The 21495-nt window shown below is 44.7% G+C and overlaps 1 protein-coding gene across 1 annotated transcript in view; it reads right to left on the bottom strand.

The window, feature by feature from the left end:
• Positions 1-21495, bottom strand: part of LOC144822912 (hyaluronidase-5-like) — a 329502-nt gene that overhangs the window by 199358 nt on the left and 108649 nt on the right. Inside the window, exon 2 of the mRNA XM_078680942.1 lies at positions 11935-12945. Within this exon, the coding sequence (XP_078537068.1) occupies positions 11935-12885 (951 nt within the window). The 5' untranslated portion in view covers positions 12886-12945. The remainder of the gene's footprint in view (positions 1-11934; positions 12946-21495) is intronic.

Here is a 21495-nt window from a genome sequence, read left to right as displayed (position 1 = left end):
AGAGTTGCTCCCCCTGACAGACTTTATGAAATTGTCCTGTTAATCGAGGGTGACATACAGCGTACCATTAAAGGGATATTTTGGGAAAATCTTTCGTCTACTTATGACATTTTGTTGTCGGAGGCTGACTGGCCCCCACCTTTGGTTATCGCAGCTCCGCGAGGGGAGGAGGTGATCCTCCCCAGTTTCACGCACACAGTCTCGAAGGAGCATGCGCTGAATTTTGCAGAAGAGTGGGCTAGGGCTCTAGCGCCGGCTCTGTACCGTACACACTGTAGTTGGGATACATTTTCCCCACACCACGAGATTCCTTTGCGGTCTCAGCCGCAGCCTCAACCTCAATATCCCATTAAACGTGAAGCTAAGACTTCCGTTGCGGAAATCCTTGAACAATTGGAATATCAAGGAGTGATTGAAACATGTGTGTCATCAATGAATAACCCTCTTTTTACTGTGACCAAACCTGACGGATCGCATCGTTTGGTTTTGGATTACCGGCATTTAAACTCGCATTGCCGTACCTGTGCAGTACAGAATACTCATGGCTCTGCTTTGGTGGATAGTCTTGTGCGTAAGCGGTTAAAGACCACGCTTGACATTTCCAACGGTTTTTATGCCCACCATTTGGATGTTCTGAGTTCCCAATGGACCTCCTTTACTTGCGGCGGGGTGCAAAAACAATTTTGACGTTTACCTATGGGCTATAAGAATAGTCCTGGGATTTTTACTGCCCGCATAGTCTCTCTTTTAGAGAGAGTTGACCCAGATGCATGCTCGTATGTGGATGACATTTATCTCACTGACGACGAACTTTGGGAGCATCTGTGTCGAGTTGACCGCTTAATTTGTAGCTTTGCAGACATGGGTTACAAATTCAACTTTGCAAAATCGCACATTGCAGAGTATACAGTGTTGTTCCTGGGCTACGAGCTCAACAATGAAGGTAGAGGATTGGTTTCTCACTTCTTGGAGAAATGCGCACAACTGCGCGCTCCAACAACTCTGAAAAAATGACACTTTTTGCTGGGATTTTTGAATTTCGGGAGGACATACATTCCTGATTATGCCCAGCGTATCAAGCTTTTGTATGCTTTGATACAACCAACTTTTACCAAATCATGCTGGCTGCCTGAGCACTCAGCTATCCTGCAATCCTTGCAGGCGGATCTGCCCGCTTCTAAATTCTTACGGACTCGTGACAACCACACCAACCTGGTGATAAGAATTATCCCTGGGACGGTGGGTTTCACTTCCCTGACTTTTAATGAAGGAGACACAGTACCTATTGCTTACAAGTCACACTTGTACACTTCGGCTGAAATGTGATTTTTCACTGTGGAGAAAGTTTTAACGGCTGTACAGATGGCGATTCTTAAGGAACGTGCTCCGTCACAGGGAAAACGTATGCTGGTTGTTACCCCGTGTCCTGCTTTGGAGGCAGTTACGAAAGCCAGTGTACTGAATTCAAAAGCTTTGCACCCTCGGTGGATACAATGGGCTGCTTCATTGACGTCGCCGGATGTCACGTTTATTTTTGACGCCTCTTTACGGTCGCAGGAGTACTTACAGTATGAATTCGTTCATTCAGCTCCTTTAGCAATGCGGCCTTTGGAGGATTTCCATTGCATCATTTACACTGATGGGTCGCCGCAGGTTGCACATGGCTCTAAACACGCCTACGTTTCCGCATGCGCCATTGTGGTAGGTGCCATGGTGAACGATGAGTTCAAGTCCAGAGTTGTGCACACGCAGACTCTAGGGGACTGCACCGCACAATTGGCAGAGCTTCGAGCTCTGATGCTAGCATTGGAGTACGCTGATCCTAGTGTGACGACTCTTATTGTGAGTGATTCCTATTACTGTGTCCAGTCTTACAATGAAAACTTGTTCTTTTGGATTCAAAATGACTTTCGTGATTCCAAAGGTAGCACAATAAAACATAAAATGATCTGGGTCCGAGTGGCTGAGCTTAAAGAGCAGTTGCCGCTCGTGTTTGTAATTCATACTCTTGGCCATCAGCGCGTGGGAGTTCACGCTGTTGGCAACTCACTTGCTGATGAAGCAGCGAAATCTGCAGAATCTACATATTTGGTTGCAGCAGTTACACGGTCCAAAAGTAAGATTGATGATGTTATCTTGGCGGCTGGTGCTGCCACTGAGAAGAGAGGTAAATATCCTGTGGGGTTCCCTTCGAAGTACACATACCACTTAAGTCCCAATAAGGTTCCTTATGTGAAAATTCCTGAAGTTGGGGAGAGATTGATTCCCAACTCGGACCGCAGAAATACATTGATCACAGCGGCACATGAAGGTGTTGCATCTGCGCATGCCGGCGTTTCAGCCACTGTATCTCAGTTACAACAGTGGTTTCTGGTGGCGGGGACTGTACAAACAGACGCGCGATTATGTCCTTCATTGTGACATTTGCCAGCAGATTAAGCCTTCAACTGCTGCGCGTCCGCCACAGACACAGTTGTACATTTCTAATAAACCACTAGGTTGTGTTTATTTGGATCACTGCGGTCCTTTTTCTTCTGATACTGCATATAAGTACATCTTAGTAGCAGTTGATTCATGCACACGCTTTGTGTGGGTCTGGCCCCACCGCAGTGCTGATTCACGAACTGTCATAAGAGATTTGCGTGACTTTCATGGGATTTTTGCCTGTGGCACCTTCCATTCGGATCAGGGTCCTGCTTTCGCCTCTAAGGCGTATAAGGATGCCGTGATTTAGATGGGGGTCCAAGTCAAGTTTTCGTCTCCATACAGACCTGAGGGTAATAGTGTAGTGGAACGAATGAACCGTGACTTAAAACAATCATTGACAGCTCGAGTTATCGGCACTGGCAGGAACTGGCTGGCCCATCTCAATGGCGTGCAGCGTGCTCTTAATAATCTCCCTAGAAGGTCTCTGGGTGGGCGGACCCCATACGAAATGCTCTTTGGTATCAAGATGTATGTCCCGGACCTTGACGGTCTAGACTGCGTGACCCAAGCCACAGCCTTTGACGTAGATGAACATTGCAATGTTTTACAGGATCTACAAAAGACCAGAGACAGTCTTGCAAAGGAACATTTGCCCTCCACATCGGATGATGCGTTGCAGATCCCGGTAGTTGGCTGGCTACCCCAAGTTGGAGAACTGGTTCGGGAGAAGATCGAGAACAAGAAAGAATTTGGTCTCTCCTATCGAGCTCCGGTTCCTGTGCTTGGTGTGAAGGGCACAAGAACAGTCATTTTACCACCACTTCCAGGTCGTAAGGAAAACAGGTTTATCTCAATTGACAATGTCAAGATACACAGAGTGGCCGATTCTTCTTAGTATGACACCGGCGGTCTCTTCTCGATTGTGAGAAATTCTGTTTTGGCCACTGCTTCTAATCCTGAGCCAGAGGTGGCCATCGAGATGCCTGCAATTTCCAGTCCTTTATTAAGTACTTTGCCTGGTACTAACGTTGATGAAATTGATTACACTTACCCATCTGACTTATCGATGCCTGATTTACAAACACGTTTGGCCACAGAATCCAGATTTTCATTTGACACTGTCTCGCACACTTCAGGGAAGCCTTCTCGTATTGCAATATATTCGAGTTTATTTAAAAAACATTTTTTAATACCTACTTGGACATATATTTGGCTGGTGCTTTTTTCGATTTATCAATTTATGTCAATTGGATTTGTGTTTTATTTTTTCCGATTCGTCAATGTACACTATTTTGAAGAGAGAACATGCATTCGACATCTGAATGGAACATTGGCTCCCCTTTCCTCCTCACATTCTGCCCACAGACTGAAGAGAGACTTGGCATTTGTTAATATCACTGCTTGGCCTGTCCTTGATGGGATTGTGTGGGATGCTGTTAAATTTCAAATCCATGGCCCTACTGAGGTGGTTAATGTCCCTAATGTACTTAGAGTAAACATGGGGGATGTGGTGAAACAAAACATACGTTCTGATGATTGGGATGTTCAGGCCGTAGAGGCATTGTTTTCTGATTTAAAATATTATGCTGCCTTTGATGCTGAAGATTTATATTTAGACTCTGCTAATTATGGTGATTTATTTTGCTTCCAACATTTTGGCAACCACTACTTACATAAAACTAATTCCAGAAGGAGTACTGTAAATTATGCACAGTGGGAGCATTGCCCAGCTCCTTTACAAGGCAGTTCAAGTACTTTTTTGAAAAAGTACACTTATTTTTCTGACTTCAATCAGTCCAATCCCGCTTCCTTTTATTTTAAAATGACAGAAAAGTCCAAATCCAAGGTTAGACTTACCGATACCAAGTTATTTTACTCAAAGTCCTTCCTATACCAGCTAGCTGTTGGAGGCTACGAGTTGTGGAAGGAAACAATTGACCTTAAATCTGTTTGGGGTTCTAAAAGTTGGCAGGTACAAGGCACTGAGGCTTTGCACCGTGCATGTCTCATCCAAAATCATATGTGGTTTTTGAACTCTACCATTTCACAAACAACATGCTTTGGATTGGCTACTTCTAAAAAATTAAATACTCCTTCCGTCCCAGATTTAGAGGAATATTGTGGTTGGAGTAATGTTACACAATTTTCCATTAGTGAATTGCAATCTCTATTGCTGAATTCGTCCTTTAACATATCCAATTTGGATCCAAAAGGTTGGCTGATGTGGCACAGAAGTGCTGATTCATGCCAACGTCGTTTTCTGGGTTTAGCTGATGGCTTTACACAGGTCAGGACGGACCCCCGTTTTGAAACTGACCATTCTGTCACCATTTATTCAGTAGGCAAATTATGTCAGAATTGGCTCAAACATTCTACCTTGGCTTCAGTTAAATTACATCTATCTAAGCTGACTGATGATGTTGATTTAAATGATTTTATAAAAGGCCCGGCTAGTGGTAGATCGAAAAGGTGGATATATGCGATTTACAATGAAATCTGGAAAACATCACAGATTGAGGCGGCTAAACGCCTTTGAGCTATTGATCAAGCTAATTTAGAAAAAGTGCTTGCAGTTGTAGATAATAGCATTAACATGCTTTCTTCCCGCATTTACACGTTAGATAATATTGTGTCTTCTGTTGTTGATATTGTGCAAGATGAAGTGTCTGTGTTATACCATGGTCAGAATCAATTGCTTTCCATTATGCAATTTGCATGGACCCTGCAGACGCTTAAATCTGGAAAAGTGCCTTGGAATTACATGAATGTCTCCTCCCTCTTTGCCCCTTTTAATTTGACTGACAAGCAGCACTTACTTTCAATGAGAGATGCATCTTTTTCCATGTTACACCTTGAAAGATTGGAGTCCTTACCGTTCTCTGTGGCAGAAGCCGCTGCAGCAACGTGGCTTATCCACGGGTTAATCACATTACCATTTGCTTTGTTTAAATTTACAAATTGTATGCGATATATTGCAATAGGCAGATACGAACCACTGGGTAGTTCATATCTACATGAAGCCTGGTCGCTTCCTTTTACTTACCGATGCCTAAAAGATGGGCAGGAAGTTTATCTTAAGGGAGAAGAGTGCACAGAAACACCAGATCACTCATTAATGTGTAGACATATTCAATTACATGGTTCTTGTAACCAAGAACGGCTGAATTTAGCCTGTGTTTTGAAAGGTACTCCCGTTCCCGCAATCGTCCCCACTTTCACATTACTGGCAAACGGCAGTTATTTACTTTTAAATAATGAAGATTGTTGTGGGTTAATTAGAGGTATTGCTTATGTGGTTACAGTGTCTGAACGTGTGGTTTGCTGCAAAAATCTTTTGTATCCTCCGCCACATGGGAACTCGGATGTTTCCATCTGGCCGCAGATTCCAACCTTGACGGCAGAGTTCAATGGAATGAGTAGAATAATATCCCTTTTGTCCCAAAAAGAAGTGGCCCTGAGTTCAGCTCGTGAAACATTTGTCCTTCACGTAGCCAACACCCGCACAGAAGTGCAGGCGTTATTGAATACTGACTTGCCATTGCATTTCAGCGAACTGATTCATTCAATCTTTAACGCGTCCTCCACTTCTGGCCTTGCACACTTTTTTAAGATAGTTAGCAGTGGTCTTGTGACTTCATTTGAAAAGATATTGGGAGTCATTCCTGCTTTCTTCCATTCGATATTTTCAAGCTTATTTGGTGGATTTCCTGTTTTGCTGGCGCTGGCTGCAGGCGTTCTGGTGATATTTTGTTTTATTAGAAATGGATGCCCATCATGTGTTACACGATGCGCAGCCCCGCCTGGCACTGTTTCGCAGCAGGATGCTTGAATACTATGGCACGCTGCCGCTCGCCACTTTAAGCGAAGCATATGGATTATCGTTTCGATTTTCCTATTTCACGTGTGTCCAGCCCGTGTTTCATTGCCTGAGCTGCGATGTCGAGTGGGCCCTTGATTTGTGACTCTGCAAGATGGTGTCTCCTGACGTGGATTTTAATCAACTGATGAGTCCCTTGCTTGCTCATGAGTTGTTTTGTTCTGACGAAGGGATTATGGCCTTGGCAGCGATGCATGGACTAATGGGTCGTTGGAATATACTCGCAGTGGCGCAAGATTTCTTGGCACACAGCTTTATTGAGAACCCACCGAGTTGTCCTCTGATGATGCTAGAGGCTCCAGACCTCGAAGAGCACGTATGTTCTTTCCCGTTATTAAATTGGATGGCTGAACTGTTTTTGGATGATGACAGTGACTTCCTGCTGGAGGCTGTTGCTGCTTATTTTGCATATTCAGTCCTGCCTGAGCGCATTTAAGGCCTTTTATGACATTCCATTATTAGTTGAAAATTTCTTTTTCTCTCAAAATTATGTAGAAATTTTTTACCACCCAGACCTATTGACTTGAGTAAAAGTGAGCACTAAAATGTAAAATTGGAATTTTTTTGTTGGCTAACGAAAACGTTTTTTCTACCTATTATAAATTTGACTTGGCTGATCGTTCCTGAACTCTGCTTTCATGATGAGCCCCTTGCCTTATCTTATCTTATCTTATCTTATCCGTGCTCGGATCATCGGGGGATGTCATATAGTTACTCATTGCCTATATACTGTGTTAAGTTAGCATGAGCTTATTAAATGTTTAAACGCCATTTTACCTTTTGCTGCTTCTCCTCATTTACTCCTCGTTCTGGATTAAAATGATTGTATAACGAAAGAGTGTTCATGTGTTCCATGTGACCTGAGGTATTCTAAGTTCATGTTCGGTTTGTCTAAGCATTGGGAGTTTGTAATGACCAATGAGACACTGTAGCTAGCTCGGTAGGGGATTTTGGGTACTAAGGTGAGTTTTGGCTCACCCTAATTCACTGAGGTTCCAAATCTCTATGCATAGTTCTGTAGGAGAACGGAATCCCTGCTACACCCCTGGATTGTGAGAGACAGACATGTGTCACCCAGGAGTTGTGTGCCTGTTGTTTGGATTGTTCTGCCCTGTGGATATGGTTGTATGCACATGTGAGTTGTCTGTTGTGCACTGTGCAGTGTGTTGTGGAGTCCATGCTGTTCTGTCTGACTCTTACTAGTAGTTTTAGTCACTCATCACATCCCGCTCCGCTGTAACCAGGCGTTGTAGCACGCTGGGGGGACATTCGGTCACCCCAGCGGGGACCCAATGATGAAGCATGTCACCAACTAGTGGTGAGTGAGGGTCCTTCAATAAAATAAATGATCTTTCCCTTCCCCTTATGATAGTCTAGGGGTATAATTGCACATGGGAGGTACCCTCCTAAGAGGGGAGCCTGTTGGGTATTCATAGGGAGATAGATAGAAAATACCTTGTACATGTGCATGTGGGTTTAATTACCACATTCATAGTACGGAGAAAAAACAGACTTCACAATTTAATTTTTGTAGCACTACACACACAACTGTCCATTCACCCACAAATTCAGTTATACATGCAGTCACGGATCAATGGTAAACCTATCAAATGTACTCATACACCTATATAGACATTGACACATCAGCAGTCATCCTAGTCGGGTATGTAGTGATGCTACTCACTCATGAAAAGAATCAATCACAACTACATTTACTCACCTACACAGTTATACACACAACACCTGATTTATACATAAACATAGTAAATCATAGTTACTATGTTAAAAAATCACTATTACAATTATACACTCATTCATACAGTTACTCTCACAATCACTGACTCTTATGTATACTTATTTATAAACACAAACTCTCATATACAATGCCTTTTATTTTTCTACTTTATTGGAGATGTACCACTGACACATATATTCACCAGGCGCGGTGCGTCCATTGGGGCGTGGGGGCGTAGCCCCCCGCCCGCAGCTCCCTCTGCGTCTTTGAACTTAAGTAAACTGATTCAGTTTACTTAAGTTCAAAGACGCCGAGGGAGAACTGACAATCATGTCAGTCAGCATGACGTCGGACCGCCCACCCCTTCAGAGTCTGAAGGGGTGGGCGGTCTGGTGTCATGTTGATTGACATGATTCTCAGACCAGTGGGGGGCAACAGGCAGCAGCACAACACAAGTGCGCATTAGTGGGGATGGAGGGTGAATTTTTGCACCATGCCCACTCATGCGCAGTTGTGTTTTGACTTGTTTGCACATGCCCATTAAGAGTCCTTTGGGCTCCTAATGGGTGTGCTGCGGGCGAAGAATAGCCGTGCCCTAAGGCAATACTGGCGCTGCTGGCAGCGGCAGGATTGGCTGAGAGGGGCTTTAGGCGCCAACGGACCCAGGGCGGCGCGGACCTGCTCAGGACCTCACCTCAGGTAGGATTTCAATTTTTTAATATGTATTTCAATACCCCCCCGCGTGACCCCCCCCCGTGCGACACCCCCCACCTTCCCCCCCACCACCACCACGGCACCCCCGCGAGCCGTGACTGGCTACACCGTTCGTAATAGGAATGGCGGGAGGCATAAACTGGCTTCGTTCTCAAGAGATTTTGGCATTAAATGGATTGCATTAGGCAAGTCTTCGCTCCATTTTATTTGCTACTTGAAAAAACAAATCTTATTTAGGCCTGCTGCGAGTGGGCGTTCCGTGGCACCGCTGTTATCTTTCACAACTCAGAATAGGTTTGCTTTCAGCAGTAGGCTCCTGTGCCGCCGTCCAGATGTGCACCCTCACCACAGCTACAAAGTACATATAAACATGCATGCTAAAAAGCAAAGGAGCGCATTGGCAGACATGTGCCCAATCAGGCAGCAGGCTTGGTTACCATCCACAAAGCAAGATCTGGTCTATATTTTTTCCAAGATCACTAAGACTTAATTAGAACCGCATTCACTTGCAGCGAAATGTTTAAGTGCCTTTAGGGGAGCTGTGATCAGTCACGCTGTACTCCTGTCTCAGTGTGGCTCATGTGTCTGCGGCTGCACTCCTGTCTTCAGCAGTCAATCTACGTTGTAGAGGAAGTAGGTACTGGTTTTACATTAAAAGTGTTTTACCTTGTATTGCGATCATGAAAGATGTTTACAGCCATTGATGCTTACTCTGGAGTTCTGGCAATCCTCTCCGTCCTCCTCTCTCCCTTCTTCTTATCCCTGCTCTCTCCCTTCCTCTCTCTATGCTCTTTCCCCCCTCCATCCCTCATCTCTTCTTTCTCTCACCCTTCTCCAGCCCCACACTGACTCTTGCCACTCATTAATTAGGTGCAGGCGGGTGGGCTGTCCATAGCACCAGCCTCGCTCTAACACGCTAAACTCTCAAGGAGCTAATACCTCTCATTTTACTGAGCTAGGGCAAGTGATTCGTCCACAGTTCCAACCCAGCCCTCCTCTTGCCCTGTGTCACGCTGCTCCCTGTAAACGTGAGAGCAGCAGCACTGCAAAGAATAACTAAAGTGCCAAGTGCACTGTGCTAGCAAGCAACCGTGATAAATTAGAAAGAATGACGGTATCATCATGTGAATGGAAATGAAACCACTGACCTTCGTTTGTTGTCTATGCTTTGATGCAAGGAAAACAAGGATTTGATTTCTGCTGAACTGTGAAGTGCCCAATGGGGGTTTCTTCTAGTCCAAGTAGGCCTGTTTAAAATGCTGGCAATTGGTCTGTCTGCAGGGAGCGCCTATGACATTCGTGAGCTGCTTATCTTTAACTTGCATTTTCAAGAGCAGCCTATGTGCTGTTAAATGAAGTGTAACGTGCATCTGGCGATTATTTTCAACCCTATTGTTTTAAAATAATGCAGTAAGGCTAAATGGATGGCATGGGTGGAAGCAGGAATGAAGCACAATATGGGACAGTTTTAAATGTGTTTAATTATTTCAAGTCTACATATCCTAATTTCTCTTATAAATATTCTTGCTTTCTGAAATGGGGTTTAACTTGCACCATTTGGTCCTTTTTTTTTGTTGTTCTTCAAAATTTCCTTGGCGGGAGGGTCCCGCATTTCCGCTTTAGTCAACCGGGCTTGTTTACGACACAACACACATTCAGACCCTTCCTTTACGCCTCACCACTTTCAAATGTCACCAGCCACCACTGATATTCACTTACCAGCACTCACTCATAGTAGAGGCTCGATTTACATATTGTTGTAAGAATGGAAGGCTGTTTGACGCCTTAACCGCGGAGGGAATTCCGCCGCGGTGCGGGCGTTCTAATGGGTGAGCAGGGCTGCGACGGCCGTTGGCCACTCGTAGCACTGGGGAGGGAGTGCTCCACACCCAACGGGTTAATTCAAAACCTGAGGTCATATTTACACATTTTTTTAATACAGGACAGCAACCGCATTTGCTGTACTGCGTTGTCAAGAGAGAAAATACATTGCAGAGACATAGCCACTAAGATTGGTCTGTTGATGTGGTCATTCCCTCCACTGGTGCACAAACAGGCTGCTTTGCACAATGCACAGCTTTGCACAATGGTGCTGAGACGTGAGTGCACACTTTAGCATAGGATATGTACTAGAGGCTTACCCTTGTGTACAAATTCCTGTGCCTAGACAAACTCAGAAGTACCCCCTGTATCGGATGTGTGAGGTGCACTTCAGCACACGAGCAAGTCCAGTTTTTTTGTTTTTTAGAAATAGACGTTTGCCCTTGTTAACACCTTGTTCATGGAAGTGTTTATTTTTGATGCAAAGGACACTCTGGTTATCTTATAATAAACTGGTCTTTCTGTTAAAACCTGTGGATGTTTGAGTTGATCTGCCCCAAAAACACCCCTTGACTCAGAGTGACGCAATGCAGTGCATAGGTGTTTTTACATGGACAAAAGGGCATATTTTCGAGCGCAAAATATGACTTGTGCTTGATAGTGAATCCCCTTGTGAGACTTTGCATCGCTCTGCGTCAGCTCTACACCTTAGTACATCTGGGCGATTAACTGTTATATTTAGTAAAGCAGTGATAACCTAATTGTTACTTATATAGGGGCATATTATCAAGAACGGTGTTAAAAATTCTCGCCGTTTTAACGGCAGAATACTGCAGCTAAAGCGGCGATAATGGACTTGATAATATGCTCTTGAGAATTCCAATAGAAGTCCATGTTCTGGTGTGAACGGGCTTTTATTGGAATTCTCCAGTGCATATTATCAAGACCATTATCGTCGCTTTAGCTGCAATTTTCTGCCGCTAAAGCAGCGATCATTTTAATGCCGTTCTTGATAATATGGCCCAAAGATCTTATTCTTTAACAGAAGCTTGCAGGTACATTTATGAGGCTAGTTAGCCTTAGCTCTATTTTGTTTTTCTATTTAGCACTAATCATTTATGATTCCTTGCTTGTTTATTGGCATTCCAATTTCCTAATGACATTTCTGCATCTTTACACAAGCCAGATTTATTTTAAATGTCTTTGGGTTAGTAATAATGTGAACTGCTTTCTGATTAGATGCCTCCTCAGTTATCGAATCTGTCTTTATAAAATGGCCTCCAGCAGAGAGAATACCCAAATAAATACATATTTAAGGCCTTGAAACCAAAAACCAGATCAGAAAATAACACCTTTTCACCTGCGAGAGAAACTCATCTGACCTGTCTGTAAACACTGGACGTGTGTATACATAAATCGGTAATGGATTTCTGCTGTGGACAGTGGAAACCCTTATTGCTTCCTGAACTTTGTGCCGTGAATAAAGAGCTGCATTTGGTGAAGATTTTAGAGCTGTTTCCAGGTAAATGCTGGGGTAGAGTGCAGTGCTTTCCTTCCAGAGCCAGTAAAGTTCATCATTTCTCTTTTTTTCGGCATCCGAGCAACTTCCTGTATAATTGTCAGGGTATTGTTTATAGTTAAAGTTGTAACATTCAGGAAACAAGTAAAATCCCCAGGCCATAGCTGGCCTTTGTAACTTCCCCAGTGATAACGTTCCCTCCATAATACTCTTTGCTGCAGTCTCAAATGCCTTTTTAGCAATTGGATTTGCTTGTTGGGATGTAAGTTTGCGACTTCCTCTAAGGACAAGCTCAATTGATTTCTTTTGGTATACACGCTTAGGTCCCCAGTTCCGAAACCATATTGGCCGCCATTCTTCCCAGTCAATCACTGCAAATCCGCTCTGTTTTATGTCTGGCATATAAAATGTGATGTCCTCAGTAGTTTTCTTGAGATGGTGAGATAAGTGGATTAGCTGAGGTAAGCCTCCATTGATAGATTCACCAGTGGTCTCATCAATATAGGGATAAGAGCCCAGCCGGTTTTTGTAGAACATGGCCAATGTCTGGTTGATGGCGTTTTTCATTGGACTGGCTACGAACTGGAACAATTGCAGACTCAGGTTGGTTTTGCGGTGTGTAATGCATTGTTCTGTTGGGGCATTCCAGATGGTAATGAATGGAGACTTCTCTACCACAGGAGGAGCTCTCAGAGTTGATGGCTTGTTAGATGAAACCAGATTGACAAAACACAGGGAGACCCAGATTACTCTGTGTAAGATGTCATTTGGCATAATTGCGAAGAGTTTCATGGTGGACTTCTCTGTAGAATAAATACTTCTCGTCACATCAAGGGTAATATGCTGTTTCACCTGGTGAAGAACAATAAAATTGATACAGTTATGGAAATGGGGCAGGTACAATCTGAGTCCGCTTACAGTTTAAATAATCATAGTGTCTCAAAGATCTGTCATTGTGCTCCCATTCTAGCCATTCATTGAATATCCATACCTCCAGTAATAATGTTTTTGGGTGGGTGCATTTATAGTGAACGGCTCAATGTGGTCTTCAAATCTGACACCTGCACAGTGTTTGCATTTGGATTTTTTTATTACAAGCTTTTATATTTAAAAGGTATTGAGGGGAAATTTACGAATGTTTTGTGATGTGATTGCATCACGCAGCTCAAAGTGTAGTGTCTATTTAGTATATGTTAGAAAGGTTCATAAGTGGTCTTCTCTGTGCCACGCCCTGATTCCTCACCTGAGGAGATGCGACCCATGCGCAAAGAGCCTGAGGACTCCCCCACCCACTGCGGTAGAGGAAGCTGATGATCCAGAGGGGGAGACTTTTGCGACGTTTAAGGCCTGACCTGGAAAGAGGACCTCAAGCCCTGCCCTCACCGCAGGGGAGTGACATCAAGCCCCTGCTGTCCTGATTCTAGAGGGTCGCAAGGAGGATCACTGCCTACTGGATGAGGAGTGAGGTGGCACTTTGAGTTCCGGGGCTCAGTGAAATGGGGAGCGGTATCTGGAAAGGAACAGGAGCACCTCTGGACCCTGAGATTTGCCCTCCTGGGGCTTGTAAACAGCCAGTATAATGGTCAAGGACAAAGCCCCAAACCCCCCAAACAAGGGAAAGTGGACCCCTACACCAAGGTGGTCACCACCCCATGAGACTGTACAACTCCACTGCTGGACACAGCAATTTTGCTGCAGGCGATACAATCCTCCAGGGTGGCATCATAAGACAGGATCTGGAAAGTTCGCTCCGAAGTCACATTGCTCCGCCAGGACCTGTGGAACGTCTCCGAAAGGGTGTCAGGAACTGAAACTTGTGTCTATGGAGTTGAGGAGGCAATCCAAGAACTTCAAACTGGGGTCTCTGAGCTGCTGACCACCTGCAGGAATGTCCTTTGGCATATTGAAGATGCCGAAAACAGGGTGTGCAGAAACAGTCTGTGCCTTGTGGGTTTTCCAGAAGGAGTTGAGGAGACAAGCCCAGGTTTCGTGACCTCATATCTGAAAATCATCATCTTACCAGACAAATTCTCCTCCCGCTTGTGATTGAAGGGGCACATCGGGGACTAAACACCAGGCCTCCACTGGGCGCACCTCATCGGCCCATGAGACTCCAAAACTATAATCTTCCTGGACTAGAGCCAGAGATTAACTTTTGAGCCTGTAAAGGCAAGGCGCAGGACTTATCAAATTCAATAGATGCTCTGTTCCTGGCAAAGCTCAAAGTCATCTTCATGGGCAAAATACACGTTTTCCAGTCTCCTGAAGAGGCATGGTCCTGGGTGAGGAGAGACCGGTCCTACGACCGCTCGGGGTGACATGCACAGAGACATGCTCGACAGGCAGAACGGAGACCAAGTCCAGGGCCTTGCCACGTGGAAGGATGAGGGAGGAGCACAGTCGAAGACGCACTGCTGAGGGAACACCATATGCGCTTCAAGGGACTGGGTGAAATGGAGGGAATACCTTGGACCCACGGGCCCTCCACTTTGAGGAAATCCAGAGCCATGGATGACTCAAGCCGATGGTTTATTCTCATACAGAATCAGAGAGTCGGGATGTCCTCATGGAATGAAGCTCAAATCCAACTACTTGCCGAAATACTGTCCCTTGAACACCCTATGGAGCCAGGGGATTGTCTGACCACTCACCATTATGGATACAGGTGGGTTGTAGGACCCCAGAATCTCAGCTACAATGGAGACTCAACGCTTGGGACCTGCAAACAGGAGCCATTATATGAGGCATCAGAACAAACACCAAGGTTTTTTCAAAGAGAATGAGGGTATGGTTGCGTCAGGGGTCATGCTACAGTGGGCATATAAAACAGTGTTGAGATATAGGGCCCAAAACCCTCTAGCATGAGAAAAAAGAATCCTGGAGCAATTGGAATACTGAATACTGACGGTCGAGGAACAGCCTGCTTTGAATCCTGATCCCCTACTCTCCCAAAAGATGGATGCACTATAACAGGAATATAAAAACCTGGTGCTAGATACCGCAAATGCTCAAACCCTAGCCACTCTTCACCGGATATATGAAGTTGGCGACAAGCCGGGAAGCTGTTAGCTTGCCTGAGCAAACAAAATATAGGAGCTAGATAGGTACAATCCATAACAGATGTTCAGGGTCTGACAATCCATGACAGATGTTCAGGGTCTGACACACTCCATCAACGAGCAGATAGCCACATACTACAAGGAGTTCTAAGAGGCAAGCCCCCTTAGTAACTACCGGACGAGTTCCATAAATGGTGCACTGATATACAGACCCCCCCACTCGCTGAATCTTTTCCAGGATGCCTACAAAAAAGAGCATCTGTTAGATCTACATCTGGCCACGATAGTAACAATACATAAAGAGGGTAAGCCAAGGGACAGGTGTGAATCCTACCACCTGATCTCCCTCCTGAATATGGAAGTGAATATCCTGGCGACCATCCTGGCCACAAGACTTTGGCGCATCATAACAATATTAGTCCACAGCAGCCAATTAGGATTCATGCCCGGATAGATGACCCAATGCAATCTTCGCAGAAGCCATAACTGGATGATGGTGGTCAAAGACCAAGAAACTCCACATGTATTTCTATCCCTAGACGCTGGGAAAGCATTGGATGGAGTACATTGGCCCTTCCTGGACTCCACTTTGATCAAGTTTGGACTAGCATCAAAGTACAGAAGATGGGTGGCATTGCTATCCAATTCCCTTGGGGGACTGCGCGAGTGAATGGAAGAACCTCCAGAGAATTTCCTATTGGTTGTGGGACTAGACAGCATGCCCCCTGACCCCACTGCTCCTTGTGCTGACTTTGGAGACCTTGACCTGCCAGATCGGACAACATCCTTAAATACAGGCCTTCAGGGTCACCACAGGGGACACTTCTGAGGAGATAATATCCCTCTATGCAAATGACATTCTCCTGTTTGTAATGATACCCAATACGACAATCCCCACCCTCTTCCAGGCGATCGATACATATGGACGACACTCAGGATACAAAGGTTAATTGGCACTAATTGATGGTGTACAGCCTTGGTCCAAAGCTAGAGACCTGAGAGTGGTGGTAAATGGAGTTATGTACTTGGGCATATTCCTCATGAAACATAAGAGACTGTGTCGCTGACACAATATCCAACGAATACTGACTAAATTGAAAGACGATGCAGAGAGATGGAGGGCATTGCCACTTACGATAATGGGCTGTGCAGCCATGTTCAAAATGATTCCCTTCCCCTAGTTCCTATACACACCAAAGGAACATCTACCGCCATCTCGCATGAACAATATTTCGAGAGATAGATGCCGAGCTGTGTTCGCTGTTGTGGCTCTAGAGACACCCACGGATTGAGCTGCACACACTGCAGCATAATCCATATAATGGATGGGAAGCATTGCTGGATGTAGAAGCCTATACTAGGCAGAGCATTTAACCTCCATCAATGACTGGCTACACGTAGAGGGGGCCACCCCACTTACAGGCTGGAGTGGAAAATGTTGCACCTCGCACATTCCTCCGCTATCTCTATGGGGACAAGGGGTTCCGTGGGCTGCATCCAGCCGCACAGATCACTATTGAGGCATGGGAGAGGGTGTCTAGAACACTGGGGTGTTGTGGAAAGGGAATTGTGGAAAGGGAATTGAATCAGGGAACTAGGTGAACTGCATGGATTTGGATGGTGGGACACACCTGGGATCTCGACCATTGGAGATATTACAGACAAGAGCACTCTTAAATCCTTTTCTGCCTGTGTGCTGATTTTACGCTTCATGCATCCCAATTTCTCAAATATGCCCACCCACGCCACAGTTGGCTAGTGGAGGGCCTGAGTGGTAAAGACCTGCCTGAATATGCAACATTAGAGGGGAGACTATTGCAGGAACAACTCACACTTAAAGCAGTATCACTTACATACAAAACTTTGAATAATGATATGCCCGATAACCTTGGCAAGCTCCTGGTAACGTGGGAGCGTGACGTGAGAGAGATGAAGGATGTTGATTAGGAGGCTGCTCTGATGCCAGGGAGGTGGCAATCAAGCGACACCTGCGCCTTATTCAATTCAAGATCCTACATCAGGTGTGTTATGACCGGGCTAGACTATACAAAATTGGTCTGGCTGAAAATCCAAGCTGGCTGAGATGTAGACGTGAATTTGGGGCTGCCCCGTCATACAGGCTTACTGGGAAGAGATTGTCCGGGAACTAAATGCAATGTTACAGATCTCCCTCCGGCTGGACCCAAAATGTATTCTAACCCTGGGCGGAGCTGGTGGAGCAGCTCTATGTGGAGGTCCACATCGCCGCCCGCCTCCACCCCGCTAGTAGGAATTAAATAAATATGCATTATAAGTAAAATAATAAATACTTATCTTGCCTGCGGTGCCCTGGACTGCTGTCCTCCTCTTCCTTGGTGTTTCACGGTGATCTGCACATGCCATCCGCCTGCGCATGCACATTTCTCGCAAGGACGGCAGCCCATAGACGCCGCAGGCAAGGCAAGTGTTTATTATTTTACATATAATGTATATTTATTTCATTCAAATTGGGTAATAGCAGTGTACAGATGTGGTATATTAGAATGCATACCATACTTGTGTATAAATCAACGTACCATGAGGTCTTGAATGTTACTGTCCATTGTGTGTGAAACAACTGCTGTGTTTTCATGAAACCAAAAATCGATTAAAGTATTCCCACCCCCAAAAAAGGTCCAGTGCAAAATTGTGTTACACTGTTAGAGCACCCATGCAAACCTTAGTAAATGTACCACTTAGTTACAGTTTCACAGTACAGTGAGATTAGGGTACTTGACATGACATGACATGATTTATTACCTACGTTTTGATGCTGGGATGAGAACCAAACTTATAGCTGTTGTGGTCGCAAATTGAAATGCTACTCCCCACAGCTCCCTTTGTACATTTAGAGGTTTCAACACTTTCTCTTTCTCCTTTGCTGAGATTCACTTATCATTACAAAATGTAATGCCCATTTTATTTAGTAGAAAAAGGTTTGGCCAGAATGCCATTGTAGTTGATATGAGCTCCAACCTTGCCAACCTTACAGGTAGATTGCAAGAATTTCTAAAGCAAAAGCCCGATGTTAGATTTGCAGGTCTCTAGTTGGCACAGGTAGGTACTTGTGACAAATAGGGACCCTCTCCTCTAGTCAGGATAAGGGGTATTACACTCCTAAAACAACCCCTGCTCACTCTCTAGATAGCGTGGCGAGAGCAGTTAAGGCTTAATTCAGAGGCGTTGTAAGTTAAGCAGTTGTGACCACATACAGTAACCCAGTGACAACACTACAAATGGACACCAAACAGGTTTTATATAAAAACTAAGTAGACTTTATATAGAGTTACCACAAGGCCATAAATGACAAAAATACACACTATGATTACTTTAAAATGGTAGATTTAAGCTTAGAAGAACTAAAATATGAGTAGATCTGCACACCTGGCTAAATACATATTTAAATCTAGTAAATCCAAAAGTGTAGGAGTATCAGCTTCTTTATATATGTGCTGATGCATTAAGAGGTTAAGCCTTAACCTCTATGCTTGTAATATTCCAAAAAAGATGTTTGGGGAAACCCAAGCCTAAGTGATGCACAGCTTGTGACCCTCTGGTCTAGTGTACACTTATCCAATTTTATTAAACAATTACTTACTCTATGTAATTTGATATCAACTCAATGTTTCAACTATATGTATTTTATAACTTTGTGTGCTCGTAATTTTACATCCATCAACATATGCATTTTGCCATATACACATTCCTTTATGGCAATTTCATTTCAATTTTCGAAAAGCATCGTGCTATTTACAATTTCAACAGAACATATTTAACTTAAAACACAATAAATCTCATGAATCCCAATGCATTTCGGGTTTTATAAACCCTTCCTCAGGGGTGTCCTATGGAGTGCATTTTGAAACTTGAAACTTATGTCTTTGTCACTTCGTGGAGATCCTCCTTGTGGAGCCACAGCAAGAATGTAAAGAGTATATATTTTTTTGACAACCAAAAAACATTACTAATAAATAAAAATAGGAGGATTTGCACTCCAAGTGTTACGTGTAAGGTCTTTAGTGTCACATGCAATAAGCAGACGTGTGACAGATGTTAAAACGTCAGGTCTACTAGTTTCTGAACTATCAGTGCTGAACGGTCAGTAATAAACTCAAGCTCAGAGGGGCATCTCCCCCCGCTTAAACTTACCGGATTGGGGGCTGATTTCGCCTTGCCACTCTGAGCCTGAGTCGAACGGCAGCTCTTCCCCGTTGTGGACTCCGTGCTGGGAAGGTGTGGTGAAGGAGCTGCATCACTGCCTTGGGACCACAGTGTTGTTCCGGGTCAGCAGAGGCAGAGCCAGCATAAGCTGGGATGCAGCCGTGACCTCCAGCCATATCGAAACAATGGTGATTTTTCCAGCAGCGACCCACTGTAGGGAGCAGACAAGTCCTTTTTCCCAAGAGGTAGTAGTGGGCAAGCTTTTCTTCAAGAAGTACAGTGGGGTACCTGAGGATTGCTCCAGGACAGTACCGGAGTGTCAGGCTCCTCTCTTTATGGAGAAGGAATTAAGCTCCCTGACTAGATGCATCATCCCTGCAGGGAAAGTCTGTAGATAGGGGGGGTCTTAATCATGCCAGCATTGGGTTTCGTAGAGCTAGCACAGACTCAACCACCTACTGGGCTGTCCCCTGAAAATATCACAATGATCACTGCCAAGACTCAGAGTAAATAGAATTGACGGATAGGTAGCGTGAGGGGGTCTGGTGGAAAAATGGAGAAAGCTAGGCTGGCAGGCACAGGGAAGAGCCCCCAGAGCAGGGGTAGGGGGAGGAAGCTACCATAGCTCAAAGTGAAAGTTACCCCGTCATTAAAGTCATACTACAAGGTACTTGTGACCCCAGCCCCAGCTACAGAAGGCAACGCAAGGGGGGCTATCAACCCTACTCGTATGAGCAAAATGCTAGCCCAGCTTTAGAGGTCAACATGATGCCCCCCTCCGGTGGCCCAGAATTCCCTGCCAGTTGATGGAAGCAGCCCTTGAGTGACACTTCCAACCTCAAATAGGTTAGAAGTTTTGGAGACTCGTGAAGTGGATAAGTAGGGTAAGTAGGAGAAGCCTCCACAACTGGAGCTGACTATTTGGCGCCCCCCCCTTCCTCAGACAGTCCCAGCGGTTTCTTTGGCTTCCATTCTTTTAGACCTTTAAGGAAGAAATGACGAGTAGGATTATGACATCCGAGTAGAATCAGGCGGTTATACAAGCTTCCTATGCAGCCTTTGCACAGAAGCTCAAATAAGTCTCTGAAATCTTGGAGCAGGAGATCCCAAAAATGAAGCAGGCCATTAATATAAATACTGCAGTTGTGAGTCGGCTAACCAGACAAAATAAGGAGATGAAAGAAGATCTAGAAAGACGTTAAACCACTCATGAAGGAACAATCTCGGGCTTCTTAATGTCCCTGAGTTTTCAGAAGATTTGGATATCAAGGCCTTTGTTGTCTCGCTGTTGCAGGAAACGGTTTTGAAAAATAGGCCAGATATCGACCTTACCTCCGAGATCCAATGGGTACATTGAGATCCCTTTAAGAGAAACCCCGGAAGGCAGAAACCAAGGAAGATATTAATCAACTTCCTTACATATATAACCAAGAAGGTAATTCTGACCATGGCATTAAAGGAAGGCCCTTACTCCTGTGATGCTTACTCGTTCTCCATAAGATTGTATGTCTGCCATGCTACTGTTCAGAATGACTGGGAACTGGGAAAGAGCATGGAGTAGCTGAATAAGCTCAGAACCAAAGCTCATTTAAAATTTCCGCCTCGCTCCGAATAATGTAGAATAATCACATGTATAATCATCATTCAGTGGAGGAAGTGGACGCCTAGATTGATGAAATTCGGAAAGGAGAAGGCCTTTAAAAAGTGTGGGGGGTGAGGGTAGGCCCAAAATATCTATAAAGTCAGCAAGGGTTCCCTGGGGGTGGGGGGAGTGGAGGGCATGAGGTCAGGGTTGGGGGTGGAAGGGTAACAGGGCACAAGGTGGAGAGCAGTGGAAAAAAATAATAATGTCCTCTATATCATCGGAATCTATGGAACCACAGTGTGGTACTGAAAATTCTGGACTTGTGAATTAAACTTCGTCGTAACGTGACGATTTTGGTATCAAAAGACCGAAAATGACAAGTACACTATGCACAAGCATTTTCGTCATATTCGAGTGACGATTTCATCCCAAGATCGACATTTTCGTTCTGAACCCATGGGTTCCATTTTGTACATGGCAGCCATTTTGTGAGTTGCCCTCACATAGGCAGATGATTAAAGCCAAATTCGATTCCAAAGGACACGTACACCTTAATTGACTTCTCTGCGACCTGGGCAA

This window comes from Lissotriton helveticus, chromosome 1_1, assembly GCF_964261635.1.
Source record: "Lissotriton helveticus chromosome 1_1, aLisHel1.1, whole genome shotgun sequence".
Lineage (NCBI taxonomy): Eukaryota > Metazoa > Chordata > Amphibia > Caudata > Salamandridae > Lissotriton > Lissotriton helveticus.
The sequence above is the reverse complement of the archived record's forward strand: the minus strand, read 5'-3'. Positions and strand labels throughout refer to the sequence as shown.